The sequence below is a fragment of the Gobius niger genome, assembly GCF_951799975.1.
Source record: "Gobius niger genome assembly, chromosome: 4".
Classification (NCBI taxonomy): domain Eukaryota; kingdom Metazoa; phylum Chordata; class Actinopteri; order Gobiiformes; family Gobiidae; genus Gobius; species Gobius niger.
In genome coordinates, this window is record NC_136855.1 from 20,788,774 (window position 1) to 20,804,707 (window position 15,934).

The window sequence follows — 15,934 nt, forward strand, 5'->3', positions numbered from 1 at the left end:
CAGTGACACAGCTTGAAAAAGCCTCATATCATTGAATTCCCGTCTAAAGGACCAGGTCTGTGCTTTTTCCATGTGAGAGAAGCTCCATGAAGCAGAGAAAGTTACTGAATGTTTTGATAAAGTCAAATATAAAGTTGACTAAATTTACATGGATTTTTTTTCATCGTAGAAGAACTAAAATATACTTCTAGACTAATACTAAGTTATAATGTGTTTTTCAAATGAACACTGATTTGTGTTTCTTCTTATTTCTCTTCCTGGAAGTCTAAAAATTCCTGTTTTATTGAGTCTTGTGTAATGACTATTCTGTTTTTTTTACTGATAAATGAATATGGGGTTTTTTGTGTTGTGTTTCTTTGTTTTAGACTTTTGGAAAATGCAACAGACACCTTTACCTTTTACGTGGATGGCCTGAGACCATATACTGAGTATGTGCTCAGAGTGATTGTGTCACATCTTCATGGACAGACCTCTGGACCCTGGACGACCTTTCAAACGGCAGAAGACAGTAAGTCGTCAAGCAAATCATATTTTTTAACTAATGACAGTTTGAGTTACAACTAATATGGGTTTGAATGTAAAAAAAATAATGTAAAAAAAAACGGCAAGTGTATTTTTTACATCAAGGCAATCAAGGGATATTTTTTTGTATTTGCAAAATACAGAGGATTCTGTAAAGCATTGACAGTCAAGAATTTAAACTCTGTAGGTGCGTCTGTGTGAGAGTGACCTAGCCAGTGTCATTGTGGGCTAATTGGTGTAATAGAATCATATTAGCCAATGGAACAACCTCCTCAGTGCTAAGTTATAAATTAATTAGTATCACACTATTATCACATACATTATCATTAAGCAACAGAGATTTGCATACATTGCAGACATGCTCATGTACTGTACACACACAATGTGTATTTGTTGTCTATGCAGTGTCCGTGTGAGCTTCCAAACACACTTGTTTATGAAAACACTGACTTACACACTTTTAGGCATTTAGGATACATTCAATTATTGCTCTCTTTCACAATCAAATTACCTGCAACAAGCCCAGTCAGCCACTATTTCAGACGGAGCTTCCAAACTTATTTCCATTGGGTGGAAAACACAAATAGATAGGTGTGCTGTAGGCCAAACACTGGATATTCAATTCATCATGAGCAGATCATGGTGTTATTATCATTGTGGTCTTTTGGGAGACATAAAGACCAGCACTTCTTTTACTTCTTAGGAACATTTCTCTAAACTGACATGTATAAACCAATTCTATGAAGGTATATAATTGGGGTTAGATTTATGGTGTTATTAAGCATATCTTTTGTAAAGGAAACTGAACTGTTTACTATTTTAAACACTGATCCAGTTTTACTAATTTCCATAACACTAGCCAGACTTTTTTTTTCCAGAACTACGGTGAAGTCCTGGTTTAACTCTTGGCAATTTGAATTTACCCATTTCCATTTGCCCGGCTTTTAGTGTTACTGATTTGTTGCAGCGATGTGGAAAACAAAAGTCATCCTCTGGCCCTGTATAATCATTCATAAGAATAATGACTGCAACACTATAACTCACGCTGTGCGATGTGTTAACTTCAATATGAAGTATAAACATAGAGGCACAAGATTATATTCAACAGCCCAATGACAGGAGAAATTCAAGTAGACTGGATTTTCCTCACATTGATCTGTAATTTGTCGCCGTAAAACCTGTCCTCTTGTCATCACTGCTGTGACTGAAAGCACTGCATTTCCCTCCTAATCCCTATGCCTACTAAAAACATTTTAGACATGTCATTCAATTTGATCTTTGGTGCTGCAAGGTCAGTGGAAACATCGGTGCAAATATAAGCATAGAGTCATAATGTATGTTTTTCAACCTTCAACCAATACAAGTAATATCTTCCACATTATAGTCAATTAACCAAATTAGATATTCGTGTAGTAAAGATAGTCTTGACAGAAATATAGAAAACAAAAAGATAGATGACTAGCTTAAGTGAAAAATGGGTGAGCACAAAGAGTCTAATGACTGAGTAGAGGAAGAGGGAGACACAAGCGTTCTCCTTTCCTTTTTATCATTCTATTAATGTTTTATATCCATCTTTTTAATGTAATTTGGTGCCTATGAATTTGTGTGGCTGTAGAACAGATGGACAGCTCCTGTGAACATAAACTCTAGCAGTGTTGGACAGCTCCCTTTCCTCTGTCGACTCCCATGTTCACACCCACTAAGTGATCTGAGAGAGGCCCGTTACTGCGAGAATCAAACGTGCGTGTACGTGATGGAGAACCTTATAGGGAGCATCAAGAGAGGTTCAAGGAAAGAGTGACTGTTCTAGCGCATGATGCCTGCTTTGTGCTTATAGTAAAAGAAGAAAATGCAGATATAAAAAAGAAATTACGATAACACTATACATTAGCCATCTATTAATTAATAAGGACAAACATCAAACTGTTAATTGAAGACGGTTTTAAAATCAGTGGGTTTACAGAGATTTTTGAAGGAGAGGAATGCGGATGTGTCTCTGATGTGCTTGCTATAGAGAAGGCATGGTCTCCCCAGGTCTTGAGGGTTTCACCAGGACAACACTCACTAATCAGGTCTTAGAATAATTAGGACCTTCTGCGACAGACCTACCATACAATTAGTACTTTTCTAATGATACATTTTGTCATTTGATGTACAGTATAATTTGATTAGATTGAAACATTGGGACCTTTTCATTTAAAATCTATTCTTGGTGTTGCCCCCTCCATATCTGCAGCAGTTCATTGAGTTGAGGAGCAGCAGCAGCTACTGTCTGCGTTCTCAGGACCTCCCCCTGCTCTCTGTGCCCAGAGATGGGTTAAAAAAAAAGCCTTTAGGTTTGCAGCACGGCGCTCTTAGAATGAGCTCCAGAATAAGTTTCAATTGAAAGAACTTGATACTTTTAAGTAACTTCTCAAAGATCTTGAAACAAAGGTGTGATTATTTTATGTGAATGCAACTTGTGTCTTTAGCTTTGCCTCTGCCTCTTGGCCGGGACGCTCTTGAAAAAGAGATTTTTAATTTCAGTTAGAAAAAAAAGGTTAAATAAAATTTAAAATAAAATAATTTATAATGTCATTATATTTGATCATATAATAACATCTGAAACCGTGTTAGACATCTTGATGACAGTCCAGCATTTGTCCTTATTATGACTTACAGCAGCCTTGACTCACCTTCAGGGCTCAATGTAGCACATACACACAGACTAAAGATAATACTCCTCTTATTTTTACATAGATACACACCAACATGCTCGTGCCCGCACACACACACTTTTGCATGAGATACTAGATGACATGCATACACACATTCTTCCTCTGCTGCCCTCCAGGCCCTTGTCACTTGATTGTGTTATTACTATGCTAACCAAATCCTTATAAATGTGATTTAAGGCTTGGTGGGTTGCACTCCTATTTTAGACCCCTGCTACTGCTGTGTTTTACTGGAAAGACAGGGAACAAGGGCGAGTGGTGTAGGGGGAGTTGAAGAAAGACGAATGTTCGGGACCTAGAATAGACAGGAACAGAGCCGGACCAGGAAAGTAGCAGCTAGTAACAATGGATGGCGCTAAAATTTGCGTTAGCTACATGTCCCCTTGACGTGCGGCAGTAATGCTTCAGTAAAAATTGAAAAAAGGGAAAAGCATCACCTGCATGTTAAATGAAAATTTCAATTGAAAAACTTAACAGCCCTTCAAATTGCAGAATTTTACACGCGCCAGTAAAGCTTAAATAACACTCAACACTTAGAGGGAGAGGTGGTCTGGGGGAGGGAGGCCGAAGGAATGAGAATAAGGGGTAACAACAAGGCCTGTTAGACAGGTGTGGACAAGAGCGAGCAGATTGTGCCAAATTTAGTTTTGATAAGACTGAGGAAAGTCATGGTTAGATGGTCACTAAAAGAAGGAACCCTCAGCTTAGGGAAATACAACATATGCATACTGGGCACACATACAGACAGTCAGACGGCCTCTTGATTATTCCTGGGGTTCAGTGGACCTTTGGTGGTAATTGAATCAGTGTGAGTGCTGAGTAGAGCTGGCATAAAAACCTGTTAACCCAAAAGGTCAACTCTGTGAATTGTTTATTTAGCAGGGCGACTAAAGGATGGATTTCAAAAGGACAAGAACAGCCGATCCTAAAAATGAGACTGATCAATAGAGTCAAAAATTAGGTGTTCTGTAAATTCAACCGAGCTTTGCTTCCACAATTTATATGCTTGTTTATGTGTACCTGTGATAAAGTGTATTGGTATTTGAGCTGGAGGAGGGCATAGCTGACAAGCTACAAAAAAAAGTTTATCTTTTCTCTAGGGCTACATGATTTTGGAAAATAATGAAACATTGCAAGTTTGCAGTTTATGCTCTGAAATTAATATTTAAATTATTTAACATTCGAGGTTAGACTGAAATATGAGATCTAAACTCGAGGGTCATAACAGTATTATTCTAACATAATTAGACCCACTGATTTTTTTGGGGATTTTTTTTGCAAGTGGCTATTTCCACTTCAGTTTTGGCAAAAAAGTGTTGGGTGTCAAACAACTATTTAACAATTCTTTTACTATCTTTCAGAGATTATCTGCAACTTAGACTCATGATGAGCGCCTTATGTAAATCTCGGTTGACATGCACATTTACATGCTTGCACACTTCTTTCATGTGCACCGGCTGCTAGTCGTCTTTTAGTCTCTAACTCCGACTGACTCTTTATGCACACACACACATTCACTTTGCCATCTGGGAAAGCGGTTAGCGGTAGCACTTAGCGACGCAGCACGCTCCCTCAGTCCGCTCAGTCACCTTGATCTGCTTGCCCTTCACACAGAACCATTACCGCTATACGGCAGCGCTGTGGGTGCAAGTGGGTACGTGTGCATGAGTTAGGCAAAAGTGAGTGTGTATGTATCTGGACATGTGTCTGTGTGTGTCCATTATAGTGTAGTTCAGCTGGATGTAAATGCAGGGAGAGGAGGGCAGAGGGGGCATTACCTTTAAAATGACCTCCCACACAGAGTCCTGGCATGTGTAGCCTCTTCACTGTGCTTCTGTCACATAGGAAGGCTTTAAGTATGTGCGACAGCTTTATAGTGTCTGCTTTCAAGAGAAATACGCAAATGCACTGCTCTTTCTGTTTTTTGCCGTTACAGAACCAGGACCAGTCAACACGCCAATGGTCCAAGGCCTCTATCCTCGAAGTGCAATACTTACATGGGCTCCACCCCTGGAACCAAATGGCAGGATCATAAATTATACTCTGTATCTCTACACCAATTTAGACACTGGGAAAAATACCCAACCTAACTCGAGAATTACATCTGTGGTTCAAAGTAACTCATCAGTTACTGAAAAGTACTTTAATCATGGTGAAACTGGTAAACCAAGATTACCATCTACAACACCAGATTTGAACACTGAAATAACAGCCACTACATCCCATTATAGCTATACTTCAGGTTTTTCAATACATAACTTGACTCAGAGACACAATAGCAGCCAGGACGATACTTTGCTCTCGTCCAAGTTCACAAGCGCTATTTCAAACTTCACCTCTGTCAAAACAAATCTGTCCCTCCAATCTGTCACTGTTCACGGGAACACGACTAGCTACTCTTATGTTGGCCTTCTACCATACACCACCTACAGGATACAGGTACCCATTAATGGCCACATTCAACTTTTATGCTTGTAATATAGTATGTACACACTGTGCTGTTTATTTGTGTAGGTTCAAGCATGCACAATTGTGGGATGCACATCATCTGGGATATCTCCAAGTTTTCGCACTCTTCCAGCTCCTCCAGAGGATGTCCCTGCACCTCATGTGTACTCAAATACACCCACCTCTATTCTCTTGTCCTGGGGAGCACCAGAGAGCAGCAACGGCCAACTGGAACGGTTAGCATTCAAGTACCTCAGTGCCACCTTCAAATTGGCACATACTAAATATGTTTCTTGCCTTTAGATGGGTGATAGAAAGGAGGGTTGCTGGCACCAATCAGATATCCACTGTGGGATTTCTCCTACCAAACCCTCCTCCTCTGTCCTTTCTGGACTCTTCATCAGCTCTCAGTCCATGGACAAGCTATCAATTTCGACTGGTCCTTCAAAACCAGGCAGGCAGTGCAACAGGTCAGTCACATTAGTTTTTGTTTACTCTGTAAATCAGAATGTCGTGTTAAAAATCCCATAATGTATTATTTATTTATTTATTTATTTTTTCTTTATAGGTCCTTGGGTCAACGTGACCACTAGACCATCGCGACCTGCTGGTCTAAGCCCACCCACTGTTTGGGTATTAGCGCCAGAAGCAATTCAGGTGTAGATATTCTATGAATTATGGACATGTTCTGTGAAATATTGAAAAATTGTTTTACATTTACAGATTTTATATCTATGAATGACAATATTACCCATCACACACTTTGTAAGAATAGAAAAGACAAAGCAATGTCAAAGATGCTCTTCATCTTTCTTTTTCGTGATTTAATGAGAAAGAGAAGACACTCGATTCAAGGTCCCCTTCAGGAAATGGGAGGGGCTGTGACCCTGTCTGAAGCAGTTTCCTTCCTGTCGGCCATTTTGAAGGAGGGGCCAGAATTAAGCTAATCCTACATGAAGGCCCATCAATGAAAGTCTAAGAAACAATAACTTTGCATACACGAACATGCATTCACATGCACTCAGCTCCGCGCTAATGCTAACTGCAGAAAAATGCTAATGCCTGCCATCATTTCAGGACCGCCCCTGTCATCTCTGCTGCAGCACAGCTTTAGGGGTCAGGGGTCCAATAGGCAAAGTGTCCCTTCCTGGATTTTGCTAATTGGACAGACAGGCAGGCTGTTCCCGGTTCCCAGCTGACCTTGACAATAGAGAAATTTGAATTGGCTTTTGGTTTGTTAAAGCTAAAAGTACTGTAAGACTTTGAGCATTATCATACTGGATAGCAGATATATATGTACCTTCTTTGCTGGTTCTAATTCTGCATTATTGCATTGTTCCTTTAAGGTCATCCAACGTTAAAGCTACGTCAAACCATCAAACTTGAAGTAGCAGTTCTATTGTGTAAAACATCTTGACGTAACAGCTGCTTTGCAAATATTTTCTCCGACTGATATTATTTTTCCTAAAAAAGCTTTTGCCTGCTGGAACACCTTGACTCTGAAGTTTTGTGTTAACCTCTCTTCCACATACACTCTCACATACTGAGGAGGAAAGTATATGGCCACAGCCTCGGAGCTTCGTGTCATGCCAGGGTCTCTGCTGTCTTCACCATCTCCAGATTACATCAAGCCCTTCAATCTATAAATGACTTCCGCCACAAAGCACACCCAACACGCACTTTGGGAAATGAGCTGCCTAACTCAACATGACCCTGCCCATATGTAATTTTGTGTGTACGTATGCGAGTGCGTATAACCTCATAGTGTCACTTATTAAATTAATATCAAGGTTATATGGAAAATAATTATTCTTGACATTCATTAATAAGGCTCTCATCAACACGCTGACCACTTAATCACTTACATTAGTAATTCTCAACAAGGTCTTAACTGATCAGCTGTCATACATGACAGTTGATGTGTATTAGTCTGTTAGATCATCGGTGACTCTGTATTTTGAACTGATGCTACATTACCATCTCTTAGTGAAGCAATTTAAAGGAATAGGCCACTGTTTTTACATACTGAGATATGTTCTTACCTTAGCTTTGACGAGTTCTTTAGGACCTGTCTGATCTTCCCCCGTGCCTTCAATCACGTAAACACAGCGCAGACGGCGTTAGCATTTAGCCTCTCCCCCTCTCCAATATAGTTCCAAAACTGGTCAAGATAGAAGCTACCAAGCTCTTCCAAGTTTTCCCTATTTAAATATGGTTACGTGAAGTGTTCCACTACAAAGTATAATTACACAAAATTAAACAATGTGGATTTTCTAAGCGGATAAAAGGGGGGACTATATTGTAAGGCGTAATAATACCAGGAGTAATTTGGCATCCGCACAGTAAAGTGAAGCCTCCTGCGCAGTAAAGTGAAGATTACTGCGCGGATTTCGAACTACTCCTGGTATTATTATGCCTTACAATATAGTTCCCCCTTTTATCCGCTTAGAAAATCCACATTGTTTAATTTTGTGTAATTATACTTTGTAGTGGAACACTTCACGTAACCATATTTAAATAGGGAAAATGTGGAAGAGCTTGGTAGCTTCTATCTTGACCTGTTTTGAAGCTATAGAGGAGAGAGGGAGAGGCTAAATGCTAACGCCGTCTGCGCTGTGTTTACGTGACAGAAGGCCGGGGGAAGACCAGACAGGTTCTAAAGAACTCGTCAAAGCTAAGGTCAGAACATATCTCAGTATGTAAAAACGGTGGCCTATTCCTTTAATACTGTGGCATTGTATCTTTCAAAGTAAAGCAGGAAATGTCTGTCCTATGAAAAATAATTCAAAGAATGTGTTGTTAAAGGACTAGGCCACGGTTTTTCCATACTGATATATGTATGTGGTAGTTCTTTCAGTGAGTTCAACAGTGAATCCTTTATCATTTTCTTTTCTAACTTTACTAACTACAATATAATGCCGGTTGTTTCAGGTGATGTGGTCCCCGCCTCTAATTCCAAACGGAGAGATCCACAGCTATGAGATTCGCCTCCAAGACCTCCGTGTTGTTCACAACAGTGCATCTGAATACAACCTCACTGTGACAGACCTCATTCCCTTCACTAACTACAGTGTCACTGTTGTGACCTGTTCCAGTGGTGCTGGTATTGTTGGAGGATGCACTGAAAGCCTTCCAACACTGGTTACCACTCTGCCCACTGCACCTCAAGGTCTTGCTCCACTGACTATAGTGCCGGTCAGTGAATCCTTTTTGGCAATTTCCTGGCAACCACCAGAGAGACCTAATGGACCCAACATCAGGTAATAGGATTAACACTGTATTAAGTTTGGCAGTTATCACAGTTTACCCAGCTCGGTTATTCTTAAGAAGTAGCTGTCAGCAAGCAATGGGAAGGAAAAAATTGCAGTTTATCTTGATGGCTGATATAATAGTGTTTTCAAATGACTATTTGAGTGGTTAGCACTCTTGCTTCTCTGTCAGCACTCGGTTTTGTGTTTTAGTCCTTGAGTTTGTCACTAGTTTGTGTCCTGGCATCTGAACATTTGGAATACTAAATTAACTCTAGTCTAGTGTCTGTTTCATTGAATAGTATTATCTTTGGTAAATTCAAATGAGCCCAGTGACTGTATGCTGCCCACAGCCTGTAGTAGCTCGTTAGTTCTCATTCACTCCTACATTAAGCAGAAGAAGTTGAACAAATGCATTGGATTGTCCTGACTTCTAACACTACAATGCATGTAGAATTAAAGAGGTCTGGTATCTGGCACAGCTTGTTTGGGCCTGTTCTGGTGCTACATAACGTAAGCATTCTAAACACAGGAACAAGCTGCCTTGGTAATGAGAATTTATTTTTTTATTTTTTTAAATGCACATTGTAGACCTTTTTTTTTGTCCTATTCTCTCTTAGTGATTAGGCCTAAAGTAAAGGTCTATTTTTCTGGCGAATGATTAAAATGCATGAGCTTGTCTCTGTTCTGCTCTGTTCAGCTCAGTGTGTTTGTCTAAGTGGGTTGGTTAAAAGGCGGCATTAAGCCCTTCTCTTCTGATTACAGCAGAAATTAGCATCACTGTGGGGAGAGGAAAACACAAACTATGCAGAAAAAAAACCACAACATAGGGAGGGGCGTGAGGAGGAATGAGATACAGTGAACGCAAGAGAAGAGACATGATGAAAAACAGAAGAGGGGGAAATTAGCGATAAGGAAGAGTCAATGCATGTAAGCCTGTGTGCTTGTCGGCATATACATGCATAGTATCTGTCTAACTGGATTGAGCCATCTGTGTACACGTTGGTTAATGCATTCCTAAACATCCAACGCTATATTCGCCTACTTTCTTCCTTCAAATTTCCACACAGGTACATGCTGCTCAGGCGTAAAACCCACCAGCCCCTGGGCCCGGCCCCAGTCCCCACACCGACAGACACAACCCCTTCCCCTGCTGAAGATCTCCATCACTGGTTCCATGTTTACTCTGGCACCAAATTGTTCTACCAAGATAAAGGCCTAAGCAGGTGAGATTACTGAAATGAGCTCTAGAGCAAACGACGGCACTGCAGCAAACCATGTGTGCAGAGCCGATCGGCGAGCTTCTGCTGATGCCGATCTTTTAATACCGCTCAAAGATACATTAAGCAAATATCCCAAAGAATTAAATTGTTTTTCACACAGCATCCCCTAATCTCAGTTTGGCACTTGGTGGAAGCAGATTTTTCCCCCTCTGTGCTTGCTAAACAGCTTTGGGTGTACTCTTTGTTTCAAGTTTATAGTAATTCACTGTGCTCAAAATAAGCACTAAAAAATTGTAAACTTTTAAGCTCAACAGCAGTTTCACTATTGTAAAAAAAAAAAAAAAAATCTTATGTGTGTAATTATATATGTATATGAAAACTAACCAGCTAACAATTACTTATACTATAGTGCTGTTATGATAGCATACATGAAATAATGTACAGTATATATTGTAGCAATTTGTGTACCCGTTAATCAATATGAATGTGAAATAATCTGCTTTTTTTCCACCATTTCAGATTTACCCAGTACCAGTATCAGATTGTGGTTTACAATGATGTGGGAAACTCTTCAGGCGACATTTTTTCTGCTACTACAATGGCAGGGATTCCCCTTAGCCCTCCATCGGTGTCTGCTTCCCCCCTCAACCATACCACTATATATATCAACTGGACAGAGCCACGTAAGCAAACACTTTTCCCCCCAAACATGTTCATCTCTCTTTTTTTTATCATGATCATTACTAAATTGCCCATTCCGTTTTTTTCAGTTGTTCAGGATCTCCAAGGAGTAGTTGAGTCATATTTTCTCATGGTCGAATCTATACACTCAAGTGAAATGTACATATTTCCACCCAATGTCACATCCACAGTGATCAGTGACCTCTGGCCCAGTACCATGTATTCAGTCTCGTTACATGTGTCTAATGGAGCACATAATACAACTAAGGCAATCGTTAATATCACCACTGAGGATGGAGGTATGTGGGAAATGGCTCGTCTATTGATGTTTAAACCATGTCATCAAACTATAGGCATATAATTAGTACACTGCCATTTAAGTATTTGTTGTACAAGATTTTTCACATGTACCACACATGTGAAGTACACAATGAATTGTCCAAACTAATTTAAGTGTTGTAATGTGTTTCTTTTTGACTCCACACTGTCCTGGAGATGTTAAACACGTCATGTAGTGAGGCATAAAATCAATACAAAGTGTGAGTGTGAGGCAGATTTAAGATGCTGTAAAAGGCTTGTTGGCAACACACAGACAATACACACACCACAGCATGCAATCACAAGCATAACAAAAATTAGGTCTTCTACATCTTTGCTACAGTATTCGTGTTGAATTTTCAGCGTATTATTTTGTACTAATTACTACATCAAGCATCCAAAACATGTGCATGATTTTTGTATGCTATTATTTTCATTTTTGTCTAGTGATCATTCTATTGAACGGCATTTTTCAGTATGTTGAATTAATTACAAACATTACCAGGTTCTCAAATTCAGTTTTCGACTTTCCGTCTTTAAGTTTTTTACCGAATTGTTGGACTTAAAAAAGATATTGTACTCCATTACACACTTTGGGGATCATTTACGATGCGTTTGCTCATAAGCAAAATAAGGAGCATGTGCAAAAGCAGCTGAGTCATTTGTGCATTTTTTGCCCACCCAGCATTCTCTCATTTACATATCTAATTGATGGCTCTAATACTCTATTAAAGCAGTACTAAGTAACTTATTTACCTTAATAAATCATTTTCGTAGTCCTTCTGGGGGTAATACAAGTGTTAATGGGATGATTGGGGGGGGTCTTTCATCTACCCCTGGTGTCTCTGACCAGAAAACTACAATTGCAACTTCGCTGCCACCGGGTAGGAGGCACCAATACACACTAATGGAATCATGAAGAAGAAGCTAACAGGCTAATCGGCAAAATGATCTCCATTGTGTAATTGGATGTACAATATCCCTCTCTCCCTTTGTCTTTTCTCAGCTTAGTATTTACTCTCACGAACAATTAATACATAAAAAAACATAACATGCTACAACACCTGCAGTGGCGCTTATGGCCTCTTGGGGTATGAGTTACTTAGTACTGCTTTAAATGAAATAAAAAGCTATATGCATTTTCCTAATAGCTGTCACTATTTTGCACCTGTCTCGATAAATGACCCTTTAAATGGCAGGTTAGTCTCGGAGACTATTACTTCAGAATATTGGTAAACAATTATATTTAAGATTTAACAATTTCACCATTTTTTTCTTGGTTTGGCATATTTGTGATGTTTATTTCAAAGGTGCTGGATGTGGCATGAGATGTGTTAAACATTCCATAACCATGCAACCATACTGTACATAAGGACCATAAGTTCCAGTTAAATCTTTATGGAGAATAATCCCTCTCTCTTATTTTAGATTTTCAACTTTATTAATTAAATTGCCACTTCACTTGGGTAAGGCTAAATATAATTTCTTTATCACTGGCATTATCCCATAGAACTAAGTATTAAGTACAAAAACATGAAAACATTATGCACAACCTACAGAGACACATAACTTGACTTTATCCTTTGTCATTTTGCCATCTTTGTTCCCAACTATTGCTACTTTTGAGCCCTTATTTCTGGCTGATTTCATTTCGCTAACCATTGTGCAGTCTCACTCAGTCTAGATATAATCATATGTCAAATGCCTCTACTCACTTTCCCTCTAATCTGAGCAGTATAATAAAAAAGTGCATTAAAAACATTAGAAAATCATTAGGTGCTAAAGGCAAAGCACGGCTCGTTTAACTGAGCGGGCTCTAGAGGTAATTTCATTATTTTACAGCCATAACAGAGAGCCCACACACATATTATACACACACCAAGGCCAAATATCTTTAAACTAATGCAGCTCAACCCCTAACATGGCCTGCAATCTATAGGGCAATGCTAACATCAGGACTAATTGGCAGGAAAAATGTGTGCGTAGGTGTTCTGGGTGCCTTTGTGTGTAAAGAAAAGTACGCCTCTTGTGCAGTATTGCATTGATAATGACATCTCACAGTAAATGAAATGTGGAGCAATAGGGTGGGTTTAGGTAAGTGCATTGGCAGCAAATGAATTGGGTTAACTTCTCGTAGCTGAGTGCACTTTCACTTATGACAATAGAAAGTGTCTGTGTGATGGCTTCTCTCATATCCTCTGCGACTTTCTGTTTAGGTAGGGTTCTTTTGACGTCCGTATGAACTTGGTTATTGTTATGTCCATCTGATTCATTGCTTTAGCAGACAATGCAATTGTTTATAGGTTAATATTGTTACTTTAACTGATTAATTTAATGGCAAAACAGTACATTGTATGTATACCATAGTGCAGCTAAATACACTAACATGTGGTTTACGGAGAACTTTTATGATGGTTTGAATACTAACTGTATTATTTAAAGTATTAATAATGTAATTTGATTTGTTTTATTTGTTTTGGTGACCTCCGCTCTCACAGAGCCTGAAGGGATGTCTGCACCTGAAGTAGTTCCAGTTAACAGTAGTGCAGTGCGAGTGCTCTGGTCACCTCCGGTCAGGCCAAACGGAGCAGTCACAGCTTACAACATCTATGTAGACGACCAGCTACAGGCCAGCTTAGACAACAGCTCAGGCTCCTGTCTGCTCCTGGACCTACTGCCCTTTACCGTCTACAGTGTGCAGGTGTGCGCATGTACTACATGTAATATAAATGTTTATATATACAGTATATTCAGAGCTCCTGTCTATTATGTGTTTATGGTTGCTTCAGGTGGAGGTGTGTACTGTATATGCCTGTGTCAGGAGTAATCCCACTCACAGTACTACTGTGGAGGACCTGCCTGTGGACTTTGCCACACCAAATGCTATAGCACTTAGCTCCAGGTAACACAAGATACACTTATAGATGAACAAACAAACAATAGTTTGTAATGTGTCATAAACATTATGACACAAAAATATGACATTTTTAGAACCATTTTGTCTCCAACTCTTTATGTTTCCACCTCTGTCAGGGCAGTGAGGTTGGACTGGTCCCCTCCAGGCAAGCCCAGTGGGATCATGCTGGGTTATGAGGTCTTACGACGGACCATCAGGTCATGTGGCAGTGACTCAGAGTCAGAGAAGGCAGTCGGTACAGGGTTCACTTGTACCTACATCCAGTGTCCTGCAACTCATGCTGTGTGTGGCACGTCCTGCTTCCACCCCAACACAGAGGTGAATGTGATCTCATCGCTCCAAAGATTATTTGCGCAATCTTTTATTTAAAATGATCATATGTGTAGAATGAGCTTATACATTTGCTGTGGCTATACAGTAATGATATGCACATGGAAGCAGCAACAAAGTCAACCAAGGACACTCTGGAAGGATGACGTTGTTCTGATACACATTGGCTTCAGATTAATGCCTCAAATGCTCACTCTAACAGAGCAGAAAAATATTGCATATTATGAATATCACAACATTTATATTGTTGTGTTTAAAGATTGAAACACTGTTGAAGCTAAAACAAACAATGATAATTTTTGTTACAATTAAAATTATGTAGATTAACAGTCTTTCATTAAAATTTTGTGGAAGGCATTGAAGACCTCTGTTACTGCAACATTTTTGATTTTTGTATTACAGATATTGTGTTGTCTAATATTGCAGTTATAATAATTAACAAATATATTGTACGGCCCTAGTTATATATATATACCCTCTAAGTAATCTTGAACATGTGCCACATAAAATCTGAGAGTATGGGTTTTGACTTATAGGTAAATTGCGCGCTGATTTACTCTTCTCATGCTTCAATTTATGTGTTTATGCACCTGTCTAGGTTTGCTGCGGTGGTCTGCTGTTCCCTAAACAAAAACAATATTATTGCTGTGAAGACACTTACCAAAGCTGGAAACATTCAGCCACTCCAGTGTGTTGCAATGGTAAACTAGTCCCAGCTCTGCCTGATCATCAGTGTTGTGGATGGTACTACATTCATGTTAAGAACAGTAAGTATCAAACACAATCTATGCTCATTTGGACAATAGAAGCCCTTTTGACATCCAATTCTTTGTACACACACTATCATGTGTCTTTGTCTGTGTAGATGAATACTGCTGCCCTGACCACGTGCAGGGCCGGGTCTCCGTGGGCCTTGGTGACAGCTGCTGTGGGGGAGTTCCTTACTCTGCTAGAGGTGGCCAGCTCTGCTGTGATGGGACCCTCCATGATGGCTATGAGCTCCAGTGTTGTGGAGGCAGAGTTGTCGATCATTCTCTTGTCTGCTGTGGTGATCCTGAGGACGGAATGGTGCATACATACATTCAGAGTAAGTGAAACCAAACGTAAATGTAACTTAAAAGTGGGATGTGCTGTTACTGAAAACAGAAATGTATCCGAGGGGTAGAGGAGTTGGAACGAAGGGTCGTTTCCCTTTCCTGCACTCCTGCGGTGTCCCAAAGCACCCGGATACCACTGCACAGATGGGTCCGTGAGAGTGTGTGGATCTGAATGTGTGTGTCATTAGACATCTTTGTCATGGCACATGATGATAAAACACACTCAGGATTGCACTGTTGAGGGCACTGCCAAGCACACAGCAGGGCGAGTACACACTCACCCCTCTCCATATAGACACAGTGCATTCTCTCACACAGACACACGCCCAGTCAACAGGGTGCCCTCTGCAGGGTTCACTTAGTGAGTGCCAGAGACTGACACGTGGACTCTATTCATCACACATAAACAATAGCCCCATATGGGCCAGCCTATAGC

General features: G+C 39.9%; 1 protein-coding gene across 1 annotated transcript in view; it reads left to right on the top strand.

Annotated features, from left to right (window-relative positions):
* ush2a (Usher syndrome 2A (autosomal recessive, mild)) overlaps nucleotides 1–15,934 on the top strand; it is a gene marked incomplete at its 5' end in the record, with an annotated part of 121,725 nt that overhangs the window by 59,218 nt on the left and 46,573 nt on the right. Inside the window, 14 exons of the mRNA XM_079554493.1 lie at nucleotides 366–508; nucleotides 5,173–5,675; nucleotides 5,751–5,920; nucleotides 5,988–6,154; nucleotides 6,253–6,341; nucleotides 8,616–8,944; nucleotides 10,003–10,158; nucleotides 10,675–10,838; nucleotides 10,926–11,135; nucleotides 13,653–13,855; nucleotides 13,944–14,056; nucleotides 14,188–14,389; nucleotides 15,000–15,168; nucleotides 15,267–15,488. Of these exons, the coding sequence (XP_079410619.1) occupies nucleotides 366–508; nucleotides 5,173–5,675; nucleotides 5,751–5,920; nucleotides 5,988–6,154; nucleotides 6,253–6,341; nucleotides 8,616–8,944; nucleotides 10,003–10,158; nucleotides 10,675–10,838; nucleotides 10,926–11,135; nucleotides 13,653–13,855; nucleotides 13,944–14,056; nucleotides 14,188–14,389; nucleotides 15,000–15,168; nucleotides 15,267–15,488 (2,840 nt within the window). The remainder of the gene's footprint in view (nucleotides 1–365; nucleotides 509–5,172; nucleotides 5,676–5,750; nucleotides 5,921–5,987; nucleotides 6,155–6,252; nucleotides 6,342–8,615; nucleotides 8,945–10,002; nucleotides 10,159–10,674; nucleotides 10,839–10,925; nucleotides 11,136–13,652; nucleotides 13,856–13,943; nucleotides 14,057–14,187; nucleotides 14,390–14,999; nucleotides 15,169–15,266; nucleotides 15,489–15,934) is intronic.